Consider the following 27,671-nt stretch of genomic DNA (forward strand, 5'->3'; position numbering starts at 1 on the left):
TCTCTGCAGCGCAAATGAAACTTTCATGGATTCCTTGAAAGAAGATGGACTGACTGATGCAATCTATGAATATATACTAGTTAAGTACTTTGAATCACCCTCTGACAAATTACTACTAGGAGAAAAGCATTTATTAAGTATACGTAATTCATTCCATTAGTATGACCTTTTCTCCATATTTCTTAATTCTGTTTTTCCAAAACAGAACAGACTTTCCAGGGAGAAACAGACTTTTCAGGAGTCTATTATCACTCATCCTTTTTTATTTCTGAACCTATGATTGCCCTCTCTTAGGCCATGTCATGTTCCTTCATATTTTTTTCTTTCCTTTTCTTAACCACTAAATCATAGAGATCAACCTGAATTTACAAATACAGCAAAGAGAGTAACCTTCCTAGACTATTCTCTTTGATAAGAAAATAAAGAAATATACAAACTGTATGGGTCAATCACACTGTGATATTGGCATTTAAATGGCAATATTCTATGACAAGAAAGGGTTATGATTATTACGGCTTGGAAACTGCAGTACTTAAATGTATATAATTAACAGCACAAATTGAATGTTTTCCTAATCCTTTTATCCTTTATTTTTCAAGTGAGAAATATAAGTAGATCCTTGTTAGCTTGCCAAATGTACCAGAAAGAATATTCAGGATGTAGTAGAATATTTAACCAGGCTGTGTGAATGACTTTAGAAAACATGAAAGACAAAAGTCTGTAAGATAATAAATGCCATTGACATACTTGACATGCTGAAAGTCCTCTTTCAGCTTGAAATACCTTGTGCTATCAATCAAAAAGAGTGGTTCTTAAAATAGTCTAACACTTTTCACAGGAGTAGGAATGTAACCAGCTATTTCTTGGGACTTTGCCCAGATTTCAGTCTACACTTTTTTTTGCATTTTCAATCGCGCATATCTTGAACTTCCCATCTAAAATTTGGTGTGTCAGCTGATATCTCTGTTCCACACCAAAGACAACTCTAAACAACAAATACAATAATTTGAAAGACAATAAAATAGCATTGAAATAATCTGAAAAGCCGGTTTCTGTAGACTTAAACTGCAGTTTCCCATACAGAGAGTTAAGGAAATTTAAGCACTTATCATATCTACATTTGAGCTTGTTCAAGGCTCCATTATGGTCAAAGGAGAGAGAATAGGCATTTCATGGAAAATTATTCATTTCACTCTAAGATTGGCATCCAAACTGCAGCAGAGAATAATGTCCAGGAAGCCAGTGTTTCCATCCACTGACTAGAGCAGGAGTCTAGACAACCTGTTGAGATGTGAATGCAGTTGTCTAAACTCAGGAGAGATGATGAATCATAACCTATTGACTAGCCATGTTAACTAAAACGACAATTTCTAAATTTCTAATTTTGGGGAATGAAGATCAGGTCATTAACGCAAGAACAGACTAAATTAGCAGGAGAAAAAAGACTGTAACTCAGGGCCTACCCACTCTCATCTCTCTGATTATTTCAGAAGACTAGCAAGTAGAACATTACAAAATCTCCTGTAGGTCTCAAACACCTAGAGTTTGACTTCCAAAATTCATAGCATAGGTCTTACATAAAATTAAAATAGTACCTGTCTTTAGTTTCTTTACACTTTCTGTACCAAAATCTCATGGTGGCCCCTGAAATTTCTGTGGGAAGGAACACTGAAATGCCACAGAACAACCAAGAAATAGGCATAAATGTCTCTTTTGTTTGTTTTAAAGAAAGCATAGCACAAGAATGCTGGAAAGCATTACTAGAAACTAAATGTAATTTGCTATTAATTACAGAAACTGCAAAACCAGGATAAATCAAATGCTAGAGATTCTTGAATGCTTAATTATTGGCTTAGTCTAGGACTGTTTACGTCCTTGGATTAACTTTCCTCTCCTGCCTTTTTACTGGAAAATGGTTAAAATCAAAATATCACTTCCATTTGCTTTGTGGAATCAAACACTGAATTTGGCATCAGGATCAGGAAAGACCTGACATCAAAAGGGCAACATCAATCGCACAGCAGTAGTTTATGCCAACATGCGGTATGGCAGCTACAGATTCCTCAGCCGTCAGGGAGATCAAATTTTTGGAATGGTCTTGAGATGGCAAGCTCTCAGCTAAAGGCACACCACCAAGGCATTTGCAAGCTGAGGCTCACTATCTCCTGGGTGCAGGGACCAATTCTTCTCTTCCCCTGGCCCCAGGATCATCTCTTATTCTCCAGCCCACTGCATACCATGTACATTTACCTGACATCTAGCTTTAGTTAAAGGAGCAAAGTGTTTTTCTTCACCTTGCCTTGTTTTTTTTCAAGGTCTGCTTTTCCTCCTTTTTGCTAGCTGTCAAACATAAAAGAGATAGCATTAATCAAAATGGTATGGACAACCTTTCAAGAGACACTGAGCTGGGAATTCTCTTTATAGTCCAAATGAAACACTTCCATCATCCCAGAAGCAGGCTCTTTTGAGATTATAGACAATTTAAAAAAAAAAAAAATTAAAAAAATGCCTGCACCATGACGTCAGGCATTAAGAAAAAAAAATGTTTTAAGACTATTTAATTAGATGAAACTTCCTTGCCATTTTTTTCTGTACTGCAGAGGCGCTTTAGCTTGTGACCAAGGAGCCTAGCTACCACCTGCCCATAGGGTACCTGGGGAAGGAAAACAAGTAAAATACACTTTACCAGACTATTGCCTCATGAATTATTTCCTGAAACACAGTTGTTTCCCAAGATTATATATATTCCTTCTTCCCTATTGAATGACCTAAGACTGACATTCATCTGATCAAATGCAAAGGTGTCCAGAATAGAAATCGATATCTGAGCTCTGCTCTCTTTAAATGCAATATAAAGAAATCAGCATTTCTGAGGTGTAGTTCATCCTACTCAAAGGTAAATATTTAATACGGGTCAGATTAATCATGTTCTACAATTCCTGTGCTTTTTTTTCATAAACTGTGTAAGAAATTCCAATCACTTTCTCACTCAGAAGTATACCATAGACAGCTAAAGGATAAGATATGAATCCTGTCTAAGCCACGTTAATTGAACAATTCATAGACAAGATTCGCTGTAAACGTGAGCCAGCGGTACCTAGGGCAAGACTATGCCTACTACAATATTGTGTCAAAAAACAGATATGTATAAAGGCAGTTTGGTAGAAGACCAAAATTGCCATGAGGCACCACAGAAATTTGTCATACAATTGAAACTAGTAGGATTTCATATAACACATAATTACATTAAGAAACCCACTGCCTCAGGAAGTTCCAGATGCCAGAAAGAAAAACAGTCCGAAACCCAAGAAAATATACCCACAAGTGAATAGATCCACTCTTTTACACTAAGGCCAGGAGGACTAGGAAGAAGCAGGAGTATTGATCCTTTTCCCCACACCTTTTTTTCTTAAGCATGACCTGCAGGCAACAGTCAGGGACATGATACTGGGGTAGATGGACCACCCATGAGGTCAGTATGTCCATTCTTATTTACTGACCTAATATTGACAACACTTTCCTCATGGCAGTAAGTCAACCATGCAATATAACCCTGCCTCACACATACTGTTTTTTCCTAGGGTTACCAAATACAGCGTCAGCCTCAGTTTTACACCAAGAAACAGACCCAAAGCACAAACAGAAAATGCAAGCCACCACCCTACGAGCTTTTACAATCCTACTTCACAACATCTGTGCTTGGTCCAATTCTCTATTTCTGATACATTATTTCAGTATAGATATTAACTGGTGAGGACAGTTCATGTAGGAGCCAAACACCTACTTGACATTATCCATTATGTTTGTCATCAATATGACTCATCAGCAGTAGTCTCATCTTCCGTCCTTTTGGGCAAGGTTGAAAAATTGCTAAGAATAGCCGTAGAACTTGACTGTGGAGTGTTTTTCTGGGGAACACGAATCTTAGACATGACAAATGACAAGTGACTAATGCTGCTAATTGCATTTTTACCTCCATCTTGTTAAGGGAGAACATAAACAGTAAGAGGTAAGGCTGGCTTTTATAACACTTCTTTCTACTGCATCGTCCCTGTCCCTTCATTTCAAGGCAGTGAAATACCAAACCATTACACAAAACCCTCTCCTAAAAGTCCTGCAACTATTTTTCTAAAGAATCAGACATATGGGGATTTCCCAATAATAATCTGGAGCTCAGTGGCAAGCTATTATTGCAACACAAAACAGAACATATGTTCTGACCTATTTATGTTAAAAAATATTTCACGTATGGCATATCCTTTTTTTCCTCCCCTGCCAACTTCCTCTCCTCCTTTTCTTTTAAAGTAGCCATTAGTTTAACTACTGTATTTCAGCAGTGACAGTTGCTATGCACAACCAAATCTGAACTTTTACAACAAACTGAAATTGATACGTATTGTTCACATTAAGTACTTCTAGATAACTAAGAGAAGTGTGTTAGGGAAGAAAATCTTCTGTATTAAGCTAAGACAATCTCTTTTGAGCCCTTTCAAATCAGCTCTACAGAGGGGAAAAAGAAGAAAAAAAAAAAAAAATTTAAATAAGCACAAGAATCCTAAAAATATTTTACATTAACTACTATTCCATTCATCTCATACTAACCCAGAAAGTTATGAATTGCTGTTATCTTCCAATACAATCAGTGTAAATTAATTATTTCAAAACTCAGTAGAAATAGACCCACAAAACAAGAATGTTCAAATGCTGCTAAAACCAGAAAATAGTTACAGGAGTTTACAAGAAAATCCTTAAAAAAAAAAAAAACTAAACAAAAGAACACTCAAAGTTTCCTGGTTCTTTTCTGCTGCAGTCAAGCCTGCATAGAGAGCCCATAAGAACAGATAGCACCAGGAGCAGAGACTATGTCAATATACAAGTCAGCTGGCTAGGGTAAACCTGTGAACCTGTGTTTAGTAGTGGTAAGCTTCAGGACAATGATTGAAATTTCAGTGTTTTGGGTTTTGTTGTTATTGGGTTTGGGTTTTGTTTTTTTTAAATCAAGCAGGACAGTATATAATCAAAACCGGCTGCATTCATAGGAAGGGAAACACACGAAGCTGAGCACTAGCAAGTAAGAGTGTGAGTGCATTTTGTAATGGCAAATGCAGTCAGTGCTGACATTCTTTTCTGTATTAGCAGCCAGTCACACAGTACTTACAACAATCATTGACACAGAGTTATCAAATTTTTCAACCGCAAACTCAGATCCCTACAGAGATTAAATCACAGAAGCAATCCAAACAAAATCAGCAGAGTGCTTCTAATGAAGTGTGTGCATAGATCCGCACAAAGTCTTAGCCCCACGAGTTTATCAGACAGAAACAGGCTGGTAACCAGATGCCAAAAAAATAATAATCATATGTCAGAAATGAAGGATTAATAGCAGTTAGTCTGTTGCTGCTGTAAGTGACAGAAGACAACTGAAAGGAAAAGGAAGGAAACAAAACATAACCTTACGAGTTCCCACAAACTACGGCAACTGCATAATCTAATTTGTGTTATCTGACATTACTCCAGGCTTCTGAATGCTGAAAAAAAAAACACGAGGTTATCTCTAGAGTCAAATAAAGACCCAACCACGGGACTGAAGAGCACTGTAAAGCTGTGAAAGGACAAGTCTTGCTATTATGCCCAAAGCTCCTGTCAGGCTGGAGCAGTGTGGCTGCCTCACATGCCTGGCATGCAGAGAGCCGGAGTGACACAAATCCTGTAAACACTTCAGAAGACATGGGAGAACAAGAGGTCGACCAAAAATGTGACATATTGCCTAGTGCTGATGAGTGAGAAGCAACCCCTACACTGGAAGAACGGCAGCAAAGGAGGATTGTCTGCACATGCTGAAGAGATACTAACCATGGAAATAATAACAGCAAAATAAATCAAGCAAAAATCTAGAGCATTCTCACTTGTAGATATGATGGAAAGTAGCATTCCTGGCTTCCTGAGTAGAAATATATCTTCTAGCATACTAGAATAGGCATCCTGGGATGTAAAAGTCTCCTTTATACCTACCTATATCTACTTATATATATCAACATATAATTATTTGGGCAAGACTGAGTAACAAGTGCAGTCAAGTGCTTTTATATAAAAGTGCTGGAGGGAAAAGAGGGAAATCTTATTTATAGTTCAGCTAAGCTCAGTTATGGGAGTCAATGGCAAAACTTGTTTGTACAGAAAGAAAAGAGTTGTCCCTAGGATCACTATCATGTGGAAAGCTGTGACAATGAAGCCAGCAAGCAGATGCAATAGTAGGAAGGCTTTGGTCTCCTTACTGAAATCCCTTATCCTGGAATATGTGAAAAAGCACAATGAAACTTTTTCTTGGAAGAGGCTTTTAAATGTCTATTGGGGAATTAACAGACATTGTGAGAATCCCTTCAACAGTGTGAAAAGTTGCTACAAACACATTAGCAGAAGGATATTGTCCTGTTAAGTGTTCTGCCAAGTAATCTGTGAATTCGACACTTATTTACCAAAAGGTCAAGGAAACTTAATATTAGGTGCAAATGATGAAGTATTAGATCAATTCCCATGTTTCTTGATCTTCTTTGATTTACACTTATTTCTTAAATCTCACTAACATCACCTCTTAGTGGTTTTACTTAATTTTTCAATAGCAATTGCCTTTTTTCCTCTTCTTTCATTTCTCTCATTTCTGACTTCCATTACTTTTTCTCCACCTTCTCATAACGTTTTTTAGGATTCCCTACCTCTCCAGTCTTTCTGTCAGCTTTCTTCCCAAGCTTTGTCTGACATATCCATTGCAACTATGTCTGTAACCTGCAGCGCAGTATAGAAATGTTTGTGGTGTACACCACATTGCTCAGGACTTCAAGCAGATTAATTCAGCTACTAACAACGCAATTTTCACATTTGGCCACAGCACTGCTAACTGCAAAGACACCGCACCCCCTCCACCCTCCAGACTCACTCCATTTTTTACTTCACCAGTGGTTTTCCCTACAGCACTGATTTCACTGGCCTATGCAGGGAAGGATTACAATGATTTAGCCAAATTCCATTGCTCCAGGAAACAACAAAGTACTGAAACTCCCACCAAAAGCAATTTAGCAGTTAAAAATAGCACTTATGCCTCAAAAGTGCTTCTAAGTTCAACCTTTCAACCCCTCTTCTCCTTTCAATGTCCAGACGTTTTGAGTATCTGCAAATTCCCGTAAGTATAAATTCAAGAACTAAAATATCCTTAGGTATTTATGCTACCATTATTCATAGAATCACAGCATGGTTTGGGATGGAAGGCACCTTAAAGATCATCCAGTTGTAACCCTCCTGTTGTGGGCAGGAACACCTTCTGCTACAACAGGTTGCTCAAAGCCCCATCCAACCTGCCCTTGAACATTTCCAGGGATGAGACATCCACAACTTCTCTGGGCAGCCTGTTCCAGTGCCTCACCACTCTCACACGAAAGAACTTCTTCCTTATGTCTAATCTAAATCTGCCTTCTTTCAGTTTAAAGCCATTCCGCCTTGTCCTATCACTACTGCTTGCCCAAAGGTGCTACTGCCTTAGCTCAGCTCAACATTGAGATGCTCATCTCATGCCCAAAGCCAGCCAATGATTATGAATAAGGTATCACAGACCCACATCTCCTGATAGGCAAGATGTAATGCTCAGGGAAAGCAGAGATACCAGATAACAAAACCAGGGACTCTGGAGCACATCCAGGTGCCAGAGGCATTTCTGATGGTGCAGAATTGTTGCTCAGTTGGAGGGCATAGCAGGATAAAACATTGTGTTAATAGACCAAAAATGTAAACTTAACAGGTGAGAATATAATGAAAGAAAAGTAAGGAATAACAGGCTGTTGCAAATAACCTTCACGGAGAGAGAAATAAATGGTTGTTCTGTGTCTCTTTTTAAAGGTTAAAAAGTAGCTTTCAATTACTTTGTGGGTTAATAGTTCCAAATACCCTAAAGTACTCACCGCACCACATAATCCCTAGCTAGTCATTTCCGTCATTTTCTAAATAACTGATTTAAACACACAGTTAACAGACATAAATGTGCTTTCTGACAATTTTTGTTAGATATGTTCATTCCTTTGAAATGAATGTAACAGAAAAAAATGCATTTTAAACTTACAATTACAGTTTTAAAACTTCATTAAAACCTATTTAAAATGTACTTCATTTTCCAGCACAAATCCACACATAAATCCTAATTCATGGCAATAGCTTTCTGTTTATGAAATTTACATATTTAATATGTAAATTATAAATATTTAAAATTACACACATTTAGTTAGAGAACTATTTGTTGAAATCAAGAATATAACAAATGTTGGGATGTTTAGTCATGAAAAATGAGGAGAAGGGAAAAAATGAGCTGTTTACTGTCTTCTAAAGAAAATCAAGTTCACGTGAAATAGTACTTTTGCCATATATTCAATAGCAGCTTGAAATAAACATCTGAACTTGACATGAAAGACATTTACAGAGAATTTATACAAAGAATTTAGTGTACAATGGCATGTGCAGTGTGTTCAGGAGACTAGAGCAGACACTGCTTATGTATTGGTTCCTAACCTTGATCTCAGAGGCCCTGATGTAGATGGTGAAATTGCAACATGCATCATATAAAATTACAGTATTAGTAATGCTAAAGATGATGCAAACTTTATTAATACTTATGCAATGATTTAGAGTCTCCGCTGGTTTCCAAAACAACCAGTTTGAATCCTGAATATTATCTGATTCATTTTAGTCTACATTCAAGAAGCTGGAGCACTAAAATCTCTAATATCCACAAATTTTGCTCTTTTTAAAAAATTGCTTTAACTTGCCCCTCATAAGTGCCACCTACACCCTTCCTGCCAGTGGGTAATTTCTGAGAGCACTTTGCAGTGTGCTGAACTGTGTTTTGAACTCATCCCTTCTGTACGGTCAACGTGGTGGAGGGTGAAAACACCAAGTTTCCTTTTCTTTGGACATCCTGACCATTCGAGTTACGTTTTCTGCATGGGTCAGGAAGTACATGTTCTGAAAAATGCAAAAATTATCAATTGGAAACAGAAGGATGAAATATTAGGTATCATTTTACCATATTTTACTTATAAAACTACTGGGGGTAAATGCTCTGATCACATCATATCCTGATTTATCTGGTGGTGGCAATCCCTAAGCACAATCACCACTTGAGAAGAAATAAATAGCCCATAAGTTATTGGCATTTATGCCATTAACACACTGATAAAACAAAGGAAAATTAAATTCGCTCAGAGAATCCAATTTTCCAGAATATAAAGTGTGTATCTTCAGACGTAGATTCTTAGAAGCCATAAATACTGGAGCCCCTGAAAACCCCAAGCAATCTGTCACATGACACAGCACTGCATCACCACAGATTGTTAGCACAGTCCACAACCTTGGAGCCCCTCAGCCCCGATTTCTGCTCCTTAGAACCTGGGCAGGAACTGAAGGTTGACTTCATGAGAGAAATAATTCACCACTGTAATCGTTCAGCACATACCCTTTCTTTCACAGAAAAAGACACTATAACCTAGGGTCTTGTTAGATTTAGCTACTCCTCACAAAAACCACTGACAGTTTCTTGGGATTTTTCTTTTTTAAATGCGATTATCAGTGTTGGTTCACCTAATACAATGTAAACAACGTAACTACAATGAAAGCTGCAGTATTTTCATCTGAGATCAGTTTCATCGCAAGTGAAAACATTATCAGCCGAGGAAAAACAGAAAAAGAGAAAAATCACATCCACTTTTCTGCTGGGATTTCAAATACAAATACTTCACATTTTGCTATTTTCTCAGACTGAAAGAAAAAGCACAGTTTTGACTCAGGAGCTTTGCTAAGAATTATAATCTGTTTGATTATCAGTTCGGCTGATCTAGATGTATTTCAATGTGCATTTACTAAAGAAGGATATTACATTATTTAGCTCTTGCTTGAGGCTGAAAAACCTAATGATCTTTTTCTGGCATGTTTGCTATACGAAATTGTCACCAACATCTATATTTGTAAGAAGCAGTAAAATGGTGATAAATGTGCTGTCAGTAAACTTTTGTGAGATATACAGAACCACTATGAATATAATTTAAAATCTATTCAACAGGGGAAAAAATTCTGATGGCTCTTTCCAGAATCTTCAATTTTAGTGGTTCAAGTGAATCCAGTTGATTTTTTCACAGTGTTTAAAAACAAAGCATTTAAAAATCCCTATAATTTTCCCATGTTTTATTTCCAAATTTTTGTCCTGATCAAGGCAAGAAACATAAAAAAGCAAAGACAAAATGGCAATGATTCAATATCTGTCTCATAGAGGTAAATGTGAAATTGGCTTTTGAATTTCTGTAAATCTGTCACTTCTGGAGTATGAATACATTCATTTGTGCACAATTCGAGATATGAAAAGCTCTGGCCTGCTGCTTTCCACTATTCAGAATCCTTAACAAACTAAAAGCTATCGAGCAAATTTACGTTTTCATCTAAATTCAGTATATCTGCTTTTGTCCCTTTTCCTCAAGAACTGATCGTCATTAGCTCAATCTGTATTTAATTAATCCTTTTATGCTTACAAGATACAGATGGATATAGTAAAAATGCCATCAGAAAATATTTTGAAGTATATACTACATGTCACTGTCAATCCTTTAGAAAATCTACCAGTTAACTCTCAACACTGTAGTACTTAATGCACAAAGGTTTCCTCTATGACCATGACATTCAATAAAGATTAATATTGTCTTAAAACAACATCGTCAAATAGATCTGATGACAGGATGACCACTGCCAAAACACAAGGTGCAGTTTTTGCTGCTGAACAAGACAACTGACAGTTCAACCATCTATTTCCTAATGAACATTAAAACATCAGATGTGAAAAAAAATTTCTTGTGAAAACACAGAACCATGTTGGGAAGCCTTCTACTTCAGAACAGCCACTGGGCTGCAGATTTGGCTGTGCAGTATTACACACGCTGTGATGGCATTTGCAGGGCTACATTACAGTAACTCCCCTGCCGTGGCACACCAGAATGTGCTCCCTGGTCTCTCTCCACTTGGACTGGCACAACATTTGACCCTCAGAAAGGCAGGGAAAGCTGCAGAATTCTACTATAGAACTTACTACACAATGTGGTGGGTTGATAAACCAGCACACTTCTTTTTTCCTGCCACGGACAGCCACCCTACTCCCACTTCTCCTCATCTAGTGGAATCTTTTCCTCAGGGATAGATGAAAAAAAACACTAAATCGTCACTTGACAGAGCCTCAATGCATTATTTAGAGTTCCTTTACTAATCAACAGTACATTATAAGAACATACCTTTTATTAAAAAAAAGAGAGAAAAAATAACCACTGCCTTTTCTGGGAGAGATTTTTTTATTAAATGCCCTGATAAAGTTAAGATATTCCATTTTTTTTAGAAATATCAATGAAGCTATTGCATCATTGCTGCCACAACAGTATTTGCTGCCTTATTTCAAAGACAAGAAAAATAATAAAGATGCCTTGATATTGCTATCATTTTCTTCAAAAGACTTTGATTTTTCTGGGTAAGTTAGTGCTTAAGATGCTTAGACTCGAGGTCTAAAATGTATTTAGGAAAATTATTTTAACAAGCAATCATTAATTACCAGCCTTTAAATATAATCTAATGGTGTATCCATGGAGGGCAATATGGGCAAAACAAACTGAAATGTTACGCATTTCATAACTGATACAAAGGAAACATGGAAGCTTCTTATTGCTTGTCTGCCTGTTGCCCTCAAAGGCTAGCTCACTTCACATCCACCTTCTTCCTCCCTTTCACTAATCATTTCTTTCCTTTTATTCTGTTCATTGTCAAGTAGCTCTATTTCCAAGAATTCATATCAAAGTAACAGATTTAATGCCACTGCTGTATTATTGAGTGCTTTCAGAATTCAAAGGACAGTGAATTGAAAGCAGTTTGTTTATAATGCAAGAATGAAGAGGTCTTAATGATAAACAGAGGAACATTGTGTATCCATGTTATATGTGTTAAAGGTGTTTTGCAGATGGAAAAAGCTGTTAGCATGTTTCATGACAAATGCAGTAGTGCAGCTTCAAAATCAAAGACCGAAAGAAAAGTTGTTTGGAAGGGACCTCTGGAGGACATCCACTCCAGTATCCAGGTCAAGGTAAGTCTACTGTCAAAGCAAGGTCAAGTCAGCCATGGCTTCATATAGTTGAATCCTGACAATTTCCCAGGGTCGATGTTCCACAAATTCTCTGCTTGTTCCAGTGCCACCCCACACTTCTAACAAAGAGATTTTCCTAGTGTCTGTCCTGAATTTCACTGTCAGCAGCAGTAACAGACAGAGAACATCTTTCCAAGTATCACCCATAACTCACTCCCACATTCCTGAGGAATATCGTTTGAAAACACATGTTTTTTCTCAGTAATGGTCTTCATAGCCAAACTTATTCTGAAAATGGTCTCTCACCCGTTCAATCTCTCAAGCTACACATCGGTATTATTCAGGCAAGTACCAAACCAATATCATACCACAGACCAATCTTTCAGTTCAACTGACTTCAAAAAAGTTCCAGTGCCTAGAAATATATTCCCAGGACTATTATCAGCAGGGGCTATCTTTCCATGTTAATAGTTCTTTCTTTGCTGCCTTCCCCAAAATGCAATCATTTGAATTTCCCTTCATGACTTTGTTGCAGCAGTTAATTCAGCTGATAAGACAGGAAGTCTTATCTTTCCCCACTGCAAAAAGTTCAAAAATGCAATTGCTACTTGTTCCTAAAAAGCCTCTTATACTATCACATTCAAGTACCTGCAGGAATCTGCTGCCCTCGTCTTCTGAATCCCTGCATGAAATTGCATGGCAATGTTCCACATAACCTCCAGCCAAAAATGAGCTGATGACATCCCTCCAAGACAGCTTTTTTTCCCACTGACGCAACCAAAACCTTCCTCAAGCATTTCAGCAGTGCTGTATAACTGGCATTAGGTTAAAGAAAACGTTTCATAAGCTCAATAAGGTGAAAGCTAAGTGACATGTTTAGAAAGGAGGACAAACCAGGATTCAGTGTTTCCTGCTTGCTTTTTTCCTGTTTAATGTCACATCAACAGTGCTAAAAATATTCTGCTACTTGCAGCTTCCAAGTTTATTCCTTCCTGCTTGGTGATCAGTTGCTGAAGTAATCCATGACTTCAGAGCTCAGGGATATTTGAAAGTGTCTCCCGTGACAAACCCTTTCAGCTGAAGCTGCTCTAACCTGGGACAAAGCAGCACAAAACTCCTTAAGTGCAACGACTCACCCACCTGAACTCAGCTGCATGACAGAAGCTCCCAGAGAAGGCCACAAGCAAACTCTAGAGGAAAAAATAAGGCTTTCTTCTTAGATAAACAGGAGTCATTTAAATATAGAATCATAGAATGGTTTGGGTTGGAAGGGACCTTTGAAGGTCATCTAGTCCAAACCACCCTGCAATGAGCAGGGATATCTTCAACTAGATCACATTGCTCAAAGCCCCATTCAACCTGGCCTTGAAGTTTTTAGGGATGGGGCAGCCACAGTTTCTCCGGGCAACCTGTGACAGTGCCTCACCACCTCATCATAAAAGGTTTCTTCCTTATATCTCATCTGAAATATTCATTTGTGTATATTGTATCGGTCAATTAGTTAAAATGCAGCTTTATATCCTTTCTTAAGAAAATCTCCTTTTTTTACATATTATTATAATTACACACTAGAAAGCCTGCATATCTTAAAAAGCTGACATAGAGTCTTGTTTCCTCTTGTAATACACTAGAAGTCTCCTGAACAATGAAGTAGTTCATTATTGCACACTTATGTAACAATGTTTGAAAGCATGGTATTATACGTGTAAAGCGTTTGCCTAACTTTAAAGGTTAATATCATAGAATCATAGAATATATACACACACACATAAAAACTTCTCTGACTCTGCGGTAAGTATGAGTGTTAATTTAGTTTTATATGCTATGCTGGATACGAGCATGATGCTCATACTTCAGTACCGAATTAATGAACTGAGGAATGGATTCAGGCAGGGCAACATATTTTAAGGAGTTTCTTTACTGAGTAGGTGTGTTCTTATAAGAAACAAATAGAAAAGTCAAGGCGTAACGTAAACCAGTTAAGAAAGAGGACTTAAACAAACAAACAAAAAAAATCTCTTTTTACCTTTCACCTTTACCCTCTCACCTGAACGACACAGGTCTGCAGCCTTGCAGCTACCAGCCTGTCCCCTGTTAGGGGAGAGGAGAGGCAAAAATGGATGAGGTCTTTGTACCTGGCAGTGCATGCCACTATCTTTCTCATAGAGTGTAACCTGCTGAAGCACCTATACATTCTGCACTCCAGGCTGTACCACTGTACTTCACTTCCTGAATCCCTGCCATCCTCACCCGCAGCAATTATCACCTTCTCTCTACAAAGAAAAAGAAGCCTAGCTGACCTCAGCAATGCTGTTCTATGATCTTACACTGCTGTCCTGGCTAGAAACATACAAGCATGCAGACCCTCAGCCATGCACGCATGCGAGACACCTGATGCACGAGGAACCTACAGACCTGCCCCTTTCACAGACTACAATGCAAGTGGCTTGACTTGAGCCGCAAGCTTCTTCCTCCCACCTCAACCTTTCCAGGCTTCCTTCCCCACACACTGCAGTGAATCTGGAAGGGCATTTGCTTGTGGAAACCAGGAAAGGCTGGCATCCATACAGGCATAAGCACAGTTCCTCTCCAGTGCCATGGGCAGAAGCGGCTATTCTATTTGTTACTCAACCGTAGAGATTTCTCCCGATGCCAAAGATGACTCTGTCATTTGGGCATTTGATTCCCTGCATATGCACAAAAAAAAACCATTTGCTCTTCCCTCAGCTCCTTTTCTTTCCATGCTGCTTTGCACTAAGACCTTTTACCATGCCTGTTCGACCAGTAGTACAGCCACCCCTGCTCACTCAGCCCCTGCAGTACAGCAGCAACTATTAGGCAGCCAGCAGTACCTGCTATGGGAGCCCGGTGCATACCCAGAGGTAGCATGACAGAGCGCTGACCATAGGGTCCTGGTCCTGGCTAAGATGTGACAGCCTGAGCCTGGAGGCTGTGGTGCCATCTCTGCTCATCTGGCAGCAGCCCCCACCACCACAAGAGAGAGGGTGACCTGGTAAAGAGGTCCCCATGGGGAGAGTGATTGTACCTGGCACCTCCTGCCATGCCCATTCACACCAGCCTTCACCCAGCTCTCCTCCCTCCTCTTCTACTCTTCAAACAACCTTTCCTGTCCCATACTTACTTCTCATCTGGTTTGCACGTAGTTAAATCAACAACTAAACCTACAAGCAGGGCCAGTCATCACCATATTAGTCACCATCCTCCATTCTGTTTTGGCTCCCTTAGGTGGTAAACTTCAGGAAATGGACTGTCTTCTCTGAAGTCTTTACTTCCCACAGAGAGGACCCAACTTGACAAGGCTCCTTCTTTTGCTACCAGTGAACAAAGATTAACCATTGGTTCTCTTGTGTAGGCTGGATCTGAACCGTCTACTCTGTATGAGCTGTATTCACATATTGTTTGTGTAAAGCAAATGCTAATTCTCTGCATGAAGTCCGGCAGCCCTTTCTTACAGAGTCCATCCTCTCATCCAAAAGCTAACCTTAATGCTGCTTCAAGCAGTGCATGGCATTCTTTCTGATCCATATATTCATTTGGTTTATTCTGTTCGCTCTTTATCACTACTTACCGTAACAAGAAGGTAAAAAAAAACACAAAAGCAAAAAACACTTATAATGAAAACTAAAGCACAAAGACATTCCCTGTTAAACGTGCCAATATAAACATTATTTTAAATGCTATACGTCATGTGCTGCATTTTCACAGGGAGATAAGAGATCAAATAGGAAACAGACAAGTGCGAAATATAATTACAATGATTTCAAATAATAGAGGTAATATGCATTAATGGAAGAGGACTTCAGAATGTAAACAGACTATTTTGAGCTCTGTTGTCATTTCAACAGGGGAACTGGAATTACTCAGTCCTTCTGAGCTATGCTAAAATCCTCTATGAAAGGGAAAATTGAGTCCATCTGCTTGGTCCAATGTATTTGAGAGTGAGTCATTCTATTTTCACATCACAAAATGCGCCCTCCATTTCCACAGCCAGTTTCACACAAAGACTCTCTTCAGAATCCTGTCTGCCAAGGAATTTTCCTCCAGGAAGCAAAGACAAAAATTCTTTAACAACAAATTTCACAAATATTACATGAAGTATCCTGAAGTGGTAGAGAATTTTATACTATTTATCTTATCCACAGTACACAATGAATGTAAAGGTACACCACCATTTAATAAAACTGTCTGCGAAGTTGCGATTTATGGATGTTATACTTTGAGAATGAACTGGTCTCTATTTAATTGGCACACTGCAATCACAATAATTTCAGGATTATATAGATTTTGTTCTTTTGAAAATGCGTAGAAATATTTGTAACAAAGTATACAAGCCCAAGATTTTTCTTACACACATAAATATATATAGGTCATAGGACTGTGACATTGTAGAAATGACTGAGATGTGGTGGCTATAGTGATGTACTGGGTGGACACAGGCTTTTCAGAAAGATGAGGAAGGTAAGAAGAGGATCTCTCAATGTGAAGCAGCAGCTTAACTGTGGGGAGTTCTTGTACAGGTTGGACAACAGGGTAGGTGAGTACTTGCAGGTGAGGATCGGAGGAGAGGTCAGTGAAGGTGACATCACACTGGGACTGGGTTAAGGAACACACGGCTGGGGTGAGGAAGTAGATTATGCTCCTCACAACAACTTATTTAAATAACACAAGCAAGTATCTGGATTACAGACCCTGGGTTTTATGGGAGACTTTATCTTCCCTGACACCTGCTGCAGAACAAAACAGCAGGATGCAAGCAACTCAAAGGATTTCTGGATGGTGCCAAATATAGCTTCCTGATACAGGCGCCATATAGGCCAACCAATGTCATGCACAGCTGGATCTGTTATACAGAAATGAGAAAGAAGTGGCTGGGGATGTGATACTCAGTGGCAGGCTTGGTGGTAGTGACTGAGAAATAATGAAGCTGAAGATCTTCTGGGGGACTGAGGAAGACCAGTACCAGAGAACCGATCCTGGACTTTAGGAAAGCTGACTTCAGGCTTATTCGGGAGCTGGTAAGTGGGATCCCATGGGAGGCAGCTTGGAAACAGATGGAGCTTGGAAAAGCCATCTTGTATGTGAAAACCACCTCTTACACATGCATGACTGTCCATGCTGGTATTCAGGAAGACAAGCAAACTTATCAGGATGCCAGTGGGGCTAAACAGGGAGTTTGTAGCAGAGTTGCAGTGCAAAAAGGCAGCACAGAAGGTGGAAGCAGGTAGGGATAAGACTAGGGTGACTCAGTGATGTCTTTGCATCAGCCTTCACTAACAAGGTCTCCCAGACCTCTGTGCTCAGCAGCAGAGGTCAAGGAGGAGGAAAGCAACCAGCAGTGGATAAGCATCACATAAAAACAGGGGTACGTGAGCCAATTCAACCGACCCCTGCCTGTCGTAAACAGGTGATTGGGAACAGCACTTGGAAATCATACCTGACCAACCTGATTGCCTTCTACAATGAAATTACTGGATTTATGATTAAGGAGAGAGCAGTGGATGTCATTTACCCTGACTTGCCTCCATACTGTCTCCCACAACATTCTCATATCCTTGCCAGGACATGAGGGCCTTAGTGATTGTCATAGATGGCTAAAACGCTGGCTTGACAACTGAACTTGTTTAATGAACATTCAGATGTTTGTTGTTAGTGCTTTATACTCTTCTTGGCTAGAGACCTTCTGAGCTCCCTTTGTACCTGAGTTATCCTATGCTTTTACAAAACAGACATAAAGAAAAAAATCCAGTTAATAGCACATAATGTTGAAAATTGACACCTCCGAGCACCTATAATACAAAACTGTTTATGAATTTGCTATATTGAAGTTAAACATATGCACAGACATGAACAAATGCACATGTAACATGTACAAATAGTATCTGTAGCACAGATTGACACTGCTCCCATGCAGTGTTGGAATATTGACCTGACCTGCATGTAACAAAAAGGACAGAATCAATAAAAGCCCAGGAGGTACAAACCAGGGAAAAGTGATGGTGAAGTGAAATCCATGTAGCAATCCAAAATAAAGGCATTAAGGCTAAACAAGCAAATAAAGAGATGGGGCGAAGAGGAGGCTAGATGCTGTCATCAGGCAGGAGGACTGGCATGGGGCCAGGGCATTCCTCCACTGCCAGCAGAGCTCCATGAAACCCACCAAAAGCACCCTCTTGCTGAGCACTCACAGGGATGTGACCTGCCGCTGCTGACAGGGACCCTCTCACCTCACCATGTTACAAGAATTCAGTTTTGAAACAACCAAACAGCTGGTGACCCGGCACAAGCATTAACGTGGCTCCCATCAGTGGGGTCCCTGTTTGCTCCAGTTTGCTCCTTAAAATTAGTACATGATGCACACAGAGGAAGTCATCAGAAGATCATTAGGATTCGAAATGAAGAGCTCTGCACTGTGGGAAAGCCTGACTTAAGGTTGCCTGCTCAATATTTTGTGCACTAAGATGCAGTCAACAATTACATAATAATAGTGCCTGTTGACATTGCTATGTATTTCCTCCATATATCTGCTAGAACAAAATTTCAAACATTTCCTTCGAAAGCTTTCCTGAAGCTTTTGTGGATTTCACATTTGCTTTTAATTTTGAAGAGTTTTCCTTATATTTTACATATCAACCACAAATTCAAAATGAAGTCACTGTATAACATTAATTCACTAATGAGAAAATGAACAAGTAAAACATTAGATATTAGTCAAAACATCATGCTAAAGCTTTACCAATGTTGTTTCGAATGTTACTCTTTATATAAATACTTCTTTTCATAAAAAAAGAAAAGGTACTTTAAGGCCAAGTCATTACTTTCAGTTCCTGCACTTCCCCTTGTCTGGGTGAAACTGTATTTAAAACTGTCAACTAACACAAGCTTGCCAAGTCTCCCTTAATCAAGGCTGGTAAATGTCGTGATTAAACAAGAGTAAATGCTGGCGCACCACGAAATCAAACTAACACAACACCACCACTATTTCAGATAAGTGCTAAAAAACTCCGTGCTAATTCGTTTCTTAACAGAAGTGATGACCACCTTCCTTCACAGCTTTGCAAAGTGAAGAATAAACTGCCCTTTTTGTGATATCAAGAATATAGCCTTGTCAATGCATTTCAAGCCCGAGCTAATTAAAAATAAACTCTGGTTTGTCTGTGTTTGTTTTCTTTTAATAGTTTGTTTTGTTCACACCTCTTTTCAGTAAGCTCCAGACACACTCCAGACCCAGGCAAACAGTTTCTTCTGCATTTTGCTGATCCAGAGTTATGAATAATAGTGTGCAAAGACATGAAATAGTCCTTCGAGAAAATTCTGACAAAACCACAGACTATCAGCTGTTGGTTTGGGTTACGATAACAAATTGACATTGAACTGAGAGTTAAGTTTTTGCACTTCACATGCACACAAAATACATTCACAAATTTACGGTATTTCCACAGAAATGTGCCATCACAATTAATTTAACATACATGAATGAAGTTTTAATCTTCAAGGTCAGTGGTTAAAGGAAGCCCAGAAATACTCCTATGAAGTACAACGGAAGATTTGCCTCTCCTTCTTATCATTAAATAAATAAATAAATAAACAGTAACATTTCTCCACATATCTTACCGTTCGTTTTTCCTCTAAAGCATCTCTTCCTGAGACTTTTACCTGTTTTCCCAACTCCATTTCTCAGGGTGTGGGAAAAACACCCTAATATACTGAGCAAAGTGATTTAACCTCACTACATGTTAGATATCCCAGTACTTTTGGAGGCGGGAGAGAGAAGTATCAGACAGCACTGTGGTGATTTCTGGTCAGCGCGTGTTTCCATTTATAGCTGTTGAAAATCCACAAATAGAAGCGTGGGGAGAGGGCAGGCAGCTGCCTCTGATAACAATAAATGTTGGTTTGGCATCACAGAAAATTATTCAGGAGGCATTCTGGTTACTGGACCCATTTACTCCCCCCTCCCCCCTTCTACCCCAAAAGCTCATACTCAAAAACTCCATGAAAATAGATAGCTATGGTCTCAGTAGCACCAGCTTGTATTCACAGAGATTATTAAGCCAGTAAAACATCAAATATGATTAGCTGGCACCGTATGTTATATGTTATGTTACGTTAGTATGTTATGTAGAGGCAGAAAGCATAGAGAACAGCATTTTTAATTGCTGCTTTAGCATGACTATTGATCTTTCTCCGTTGGGTATTTGGGACTGAACTATGCTCATACACATTCATGCAGAGTGTACTGTCCTTTTCTAATATTAGAACATGACATCTTGGATTTTTGAAATGCAGAAAGAATTGCAAAACTTTCAGCAGGCACTGTGAGCACCCCTAAATATGAGAAATGACCAGTAAGCATTTAAAATGAAGTGAATATCCATACAAATGGTCGTTATGGAGTCAGTTAACTGCAGAAGAATAACCTGGCTCTGGTTCACAATGATAAAGTCAGGAGACCAATATTAGAAACTGTAGCACCAGGGGAACCTCTTGGCAGCTCTGCTGTGGATGCCAAGGTTTATAACACACCCTCCAGTTGCCACATCAACTGAGCTCATGTCATCTCGGGAGTGATTCACATGCAAGACTAGCTCTGCACGCACAAGCAAGGGAAGGGGAAGCACGATGACACAAAATCACACAGAAAATGTTTGCTACTGTTAAACAAGAATGTTTAACATTCTCTCTGGTCAATCTGGTTCATTAAGAAGTACAGCCCTTTGTAAAGCTGGCACTTTAAGCATCTCACTAAATCCTTAGTGAAGAAAACATACATCCTTTCCCTCTCTTCCTCTCAACATGCTGGTGAAAGAGACTTCTAAAATAGATAGATAGACAGACAACTATAAAAACCTTTTTCATCTTTGTGGAAATGACAGCAAAACTAGGCACTTCTTTCTACTCATTTCTAGATGGATGTTGTACTCATGTAACCTTTAGAGCCTTGAATAGGAAGAAAAGGCAATCAAAGAAGTCATCACACAACAGTGTATACAGTTTACATACAAAAAGTTGACCAAAACAAAACAACCTTAGAGTGTTCCTGTTCTGAAACATTCTTCAGAACAAATTAAAAATATTCCAGTGACAATTATTTTTCTTTAGTCTCTTTTACCTTCATTTTCAGAAGTATACAGCAACCAGTAGAAGAGTAAATGTGGTAAGGCAAATACAAAGAACCAGTCAAACCTACATGGGCTGCTGTAGTAGAAGGAATAAATATGAACTTGATGTCACAAGAGTAAAAATACACCCTGGTGCTTTTCCCAGAAATGCTGGGATAAAAGAGTAAGTGACATAATACCCAGAGGAAAGCTGTAGCTGTTCTCCACTCTTCAGCAGGAAGGCAAACAGCATTAAGAAGTTAGTATCTCTGAAATCTTTTCTATGAGGCTGAAACATATCCCTGTGGTGAGGGACTTGTATAATTCCTTTGCACCACTTAATGTCCTCAAAGGAGGCCTTCCATGGGATCCAAACAGCAGACATATTACACTGCTGCTTACATTACTGATCATTCCTGCGTCATGGGTGAAAAACTTGAACCATCTCCACTCCCATTAACCTGTCCATTTGCAACGGTTATGTATCATAGACAAGGACTGGAGCATCTCAGGTGGGCACGTTCAGCTACATGTGCCCAGTGTACTCCACAGCCCTATCCCACCAGTGGCTGGGATACCCCAGCTGTCAGCAGGTTCCCAAACGGCAGCTCTCAGGGGAGTCTCTCCCTCCTTGTGCTGAGGAATGGTTACCCGTGTTGGTAAAACAGCAGGCTGTATCTGGAGTTCATGCTGTGTGTAACTTAGCACTCATACTAACTACACTAAAAAGTAATCTTCAGTCATGTTTATACTCTCTGCTTCCAGGATCTGTTTTCATGTGTCAGCTCATCCATGTGAATGTTAAAAGTGATCACTACGGAAAGATCAGGGAAATGAGTATGAAGTGACTATAATTCCATATAAGATGCTAATGAGAGTACATAGTTTTATAAGTGGGTTTTTCATTAACATAGTGGCTACTAGAGCCTGAATAGGAGATTCCATGGGGAAAAGGAAAAAAAAGGTGAAAATTAAAACACTATGATAAGCAAAGACCTAATTTCTCATGGATGGAAATTCGTACTCTGTATGCATCATGCTGCTGACAGTGCAAGTGCTAGGGAGCTGGAGCAGACTGCATTGGAGATGGGAATGGGAGCAAAAAGCAAGGAATGCAAGAGAGTATGACAGTAAACTTCATGCCATCATGTTAAAATCAGGGAGCACAAAAATACTGAATGCAAGGCCTGGATTCTAATCCATAAGGACCCTGGATGTAGTGCAGAAAGGCTGACATCTCCTTGTTATCTACCACACCTTGTTTAGCATGACATTTGAAGACTAACTGGAGGAAAGACCATGATCCTAACCATATAAGAATTTGGGTTTATATAATTATAGGAGTACATTTCTTATACCTACATAGAAATAATGGTTATCCTACTCCAAGGACTTTCTAAGACACCATTAGTAACTGTATATTTCCTGTTTTACTTCGCAAGGGAAAACATAGTAAACAGGTGCTAAGTAAAGAGCGTGTTCTACACATCGCCTAAATTACTGTGCTGTTTTCAATTACTTCTTTGTATTACAGTCACTGGTCTCTTGACACCTGTCTTTCCCCTCAAAGCAGGACCTAACAAAAGGCCAAGAGATGAAGTTAATGGGGACAGGAGGGGTGTTTTGTTTGGTTTGTTTTTTTTTTTATGTAAGAAGTAAGTGCTGAATATCCAAAATAGAAGTACTATGTAAATAAACCATTTAGGCAGATGTATTTTCTGTACTCATTTGATCCGCTGTTCTTGGAGAAGGAAGTAAGTAACTATTGTGATGTTTGTGGGTCACTCTCAGCTGTGTTTTCACTTATGTGGTTACAACAATTCTTTTACTTTGCCCGTTTTCATATTCAGCCTGACTTGGCTGTAGCCCAGGGCTGCCAGCAAATGACCGTATCACACATCATACATCTGCACCACATCGTTCTGTTTGCTCAGCATCAAACACACCATAAGCATTCAACAGTCAGAAGTATTAATTCTGACCCTGATGTGCTCAATCATATTATACTCACTTAAAAGCCACCTACTTTATTCACAGTTAACTATGATTAATACAGAACTCATACCTGCAGTGATTTTTCAAGGTCTGATGTGGAGAGAATTTGTCCCACACTTAAAACAAGCATAAAAGCTAAAAGAAAACCCAGTATGCTCCCTTACTACTTGTAACCATTACTCTGGCAGAAGCTGCAAATAAAGCTTCCCAGGTTATTTCTGGTGCCCACCCTTCTGTCAGCCCCATCATGTCACGCCAGCAAGAATCTCTTACGTTACTCCAGCACATCCACCCAAGGTCACACGCACATGCCTGGAAACTTCAGGACCTCAGCAGTGTTTCTAGCTGGTATGTCATGGCATGGCATGTTCCTTACAGAAATGAAGAGCGGTACAGAGCGGCTGGGACCATACACGCAGCAGGCTTACCTTCCAGGAGGCCTGGAGCCAAGGCAGGAAGCTGATCCTTAGGAGAGGTGGGGCCGCATTCCTGCCGCGGCACCCGGCAGCTGCTGCTGTCGCTCCCTGGTGCACCCCGCCGGCTCTGCAAACACTCGGAGCAGACGGCGGCAGGCGTGGAAGAAGAGGGAAACATCACGGGAACAGCAAGCCTCCGCTTTGCACATGAGGAAGCAGAGCCCTACGTGTCATGTACAGGGAGCAGGAGGCTCCTTGGCAAATTTCCTCCAAATGGCAAACTTTGAATACATTTGAGGATAAAACCAAGGAGGGTTATTTCAGTAGGACCATAAATGGATTCTGAGAGCTCTGAGCGTTCTCTGACATGGCAGTCAATGGAAGCTGTAAGTGCTTAAGTGCTCTTTTCTCTTCGTGGGGCTTTTAAGTCAACTGTGTTAAAGTGGACTGTCCTTCTGCTGGCAAGGTCCTACATGTGCTGTCCTCCAGGAGTACAGACAGCAGTGGAACAACTGACCTCTTTTCTGTTGCATACCCATTGTTTCAGCTATATACACATGATGTTCCTGAATATTACTGCTATACCCCAGGCTGTAAAATATATTTCAATAGGTGCATTGCAAAATAAAGAAATCTTCCCTCCCATATTCAGTGACACTGTTTGTCTTGCCTTCTTTCACAGTTATGTATGTGGCAATGTGGAGACATGGCTAACAAAATATATTAGGAAAGCATTAAATACCTTGTTAACTACCCTTTAAGTGATGTGGCAGCTGGGAAAAAGAAGCAGCCAGTTGCCCATGGAAAATGAGGAACTGCTCCACAGTCAGGCAGTGGGCTTTTTCTAGGCACTTCACAGGTGAGCAGCAAGCAAGAGCACAGGATATGAGCTGTCATTAACAGGCCAACTCCCATCATACCTTTTCCACCTGGTCTCACCCACGCTTATCAAACACCAAACCTCAAAAGATACATTACTCAGCACTGATAAGGACACGGGCATCTGACCTCCACCTCTACCCCTCTTTTGCAGAAGAGAAATGAAATATAATCACCTGCCCTAGCATTTTTTTGCTTAAGCAAAGCCTGAATAAACATGTACCAGAGGCTTTGACTGATGGACTTTGTGTTTGACCATTTACAAAATGCTCACGGCCATTTACAAAATGCTCACCGCCATTTCCAAAAACATTTGAATTCATTTGTCAACTTGCGTTCAGGTTTTTTCCACAGAAAGTGCTACCACCATAAGTTTATACCTAAAACGAAATCCTCAACACTGCAATATGAAATGTGCTTTGAAATCAAATCACTTGAAAAGGATAAAGTGTTTAAAAGTTATCTGAATGCTGACAGCATTTGATTAAAAGCATGTAACTTTGATAGAAAATATTTTTATTTCCAAGACCTAATGAAGGATCTAAAATAAATACCTGTACATGAGGAGGAAAGGAAATGAAATGAAGAACTCTCAACAGCTCTGAACTACAATTTTACCTGCAGCCCGTGGCTGATTTATAACAGCAGAATTAGTTTACTTCTTCTGCAGCCTAGGAAGACATAATAAAGCAATAATAAACTGTATGTTATTAGCTGGATTGCCAAAGAGTTTACAAGTTTTGAGCTTGATATTTTTGCAATATACATTGATTAAACATTAAGTCATTATGGAAGTACCCTCCTCTTGGAGGAAGAAAAGGGATGGGAAGCAAATATTTTTGAATATAACTTCATTTATCAACATCATTTAAGCTAATTCAAATTGGAATCCACATAATACAGTCTTTATTATTAAAGCCATACCAGATTCTAAAGCAATGTTCATTTTGCAAATGAATGAAAATTAGTGTAATATTCCTATTGCTATTTTCAATTAAGATACTGATGTACAAGATAATGAAAAAGCCACAGTGGATGCAGTTGAGAGTCAAGAGTAATCTTGATATCATAGCGCTATTGCAAACCTATCTTTTCTAGATAAAATATCCCTTTTATCAGTAGGGGATATTGTTCTAACTCTGTGACAGCCATACTCTCCTGGGAACTTGTTCCAGAAAAGCCAGCTACCAGCATTCTTTCGAGTCAGATATGAATGAATCACCTGAGAAATGCCGCAGAACGTGATTAAAAGATGAGGATTTACCAGGTACTGAGTTGTCCTATATTATATTTACAGGAAAATAAATTGATACACATCATAAACCCCATAAATGCATACTTTATGCACCTGGAAAAGTCATGACATCCCAGTCTAGCAGAGCCAGACCCCACCTCTGATTTAAGGCAGCACCACAGAATCTCAAATAAAGATCATTCCCAAAAGGCTGTTCTAAAGCACCTCAAAATGCACTAGAAACCTGACCAGCAGTGAAGAGAATTGAAGGAGGGAACGCTGTTATACAAGAACATTTGCTCTTAAAAGCTTACCTCGTGTATACACACACACACATATATATATACATGAAATACTGGCATATTACAGTAAGTAAAATTTGAGGTGTTCTGCTTATATACAAATCAGGAAAAGAAAGAAAAGTCTCAGTTCCTCAAGTATAAGAAATTGATTTTCAATTCACTTTCAGGTGCATAGTTGTGTAAGATGCCTCCAGCATTTAGATCTCATAAAACACAATATACAGGTCCTGTCCAAATCTGATACACATTTACCTAGAGAAACTATTCTTTATTACACTAGAATAAGATAGAGAATTCCAATGGAAATAACATTTCTCTGCAGGGAAGAAAAAAATAACCAAAACCAAAACAAACCAACAGCACTATGTAAAAGACAGAAAAGGATTTTTTATTCTCATAGAAAATGACATTAAAAGGAACAATCCAAAGGAACTTGGGGGTAGAAAAAAGGGTAAGCTATATAGACAAAACATGGACACAAGTTTTAAAAAATACCCTCCCAAACTATACAATTGTTTTCGGTGTGTTTCCAAATGGGTAAATTACCTTCTGAATAAAAATCACATGCTCTTTTCACCATTGTATTTAGGTTCTGTTGGATGCCCTTACAAATGGCTATTGAAACATGTGGTCACATTCACATAACCTCACCCAGCACATTTTATTTCAAGTGCACAGGTTCTGGTCAAAGGAAAGTTCAAGGCAAAGAAATACAAACATAGGCTCTGCTCCCCCAGCTCAAACCCATCTTCTGTGTAATGGTTTTCCCTACAAATAAGGCATAGCGGTTCAACTACTACATTAAATGTAATCAAACAATGGGAAAGAAAACCACCCATGAACTCCTTCCAGAGAAGTACTTTATTAGGGAGGGTAAAAAGCACTGTTCAGACAGTCCGAATAGGCATGGCCTTCTGTGCTGTCGGGTTCCTCAGGCTCAAAGTCATCCGGGTCTGGGGGCAACTGGTCGTTATCTTCATCAGAAGTGGAAGGGCGTGTGAGGATTATTCGAGGTATCTTCAGCAAGATGCAAAAGATTTCAGAGAAAAGAGTCAGGTCAAGAGCAGAGAAGTGTGTAAAGGGTTTAAATGTGAAGCAGGTGATGAGACAAATATGGAAGAGATGTAACATAGCAGGGTTTCATAGCATCATAGAATAGTTTACTTTGGAAAAGACCTTTAAGATCAAGTCCAGCTGTTCACCTAACACTGCCAAATCCATCACTAAACCATGTCCCTAGTGCCACATCTACATGTCTTTTAAATACTGCCAGGGATAGTGACTCAACCACTTCCCTGAGCAGCCTGTGCCCGGGCTTGACAACCCTTTCAGTGAAGACATTTTTCTTAATATCTAATCTGAGCCTGGCATAACTTGAGGCCACTTCCTCTCCTCTTATTGCTTGTTACTTGGCTGCACTTCCACTAGCTCTCCCAGTACCATTGGGTGGATCCCATCCAGCTCCATAGACATGTGTGTGTCTAAGCAGGTTGTAACCATTTCCCTTTGGATTAGGGGGGCTTCATTCTGCTCCCCATCCCTGTCTACCAGCTCTGGCTGGTACCCAGAGAACAACTGAAT

At 39.4% G+C, this 27,671-nt stretch overlaps 1 protein-coding gene across 9 annotated transcripts in view; it reads right to left on the minus strand.

Moving 5' to 3' along the window:
• Positions 1 to 23,641, minus strand: part of MLIP (muscular LMNA interacting protein) — a 111,586-nt gene extending 87,945 nt beyond the window's left edge. For 2 of the 9 annotated variants that reach the window (XM_062626173.1, XM_062626172.1), the window contains exon 1: positions 19,778 to 20,089. In XM_062626173.1, the coding sequence (XP_062482157.1) occupies positions 19,778 to 19,837 (60 nt within the window). In that variant the 5' untranslated portion in view covers positions 19,838 to 20,089. Of the gene's footprint in view, positions 1 to 19,777; positions 20,092 to 23,532 lie in introns of those variants that run through there. The other 7 variants (XM_062626174.1, XM_062626171.1, XM_062626169.1 and 4 more) reach the window with 7 other exon arrangements.
• Between the last annotated feature and the right edge of the window lie 4,030 nt (positions 23,642 to 27,671).

Source organism: Pezoporus occidentalis, unplaced genomic scaffold, assembly GCF_034315485.1.
Source record: "Pezoporus occidentalis ecotype Australia unplaced genomic scaffold, CSIRO_AGI_Poc_V1 ctg29, whole genome shotgun sequence".
In the NCBI taxonomy this organism is placed as follows: domain Eukaryota; kingdom Metazoa; phylum Chordata; class Aves; order Psittaciformes; family Psittacidae; genus Pezoporus; species Pezoporus occidentalis.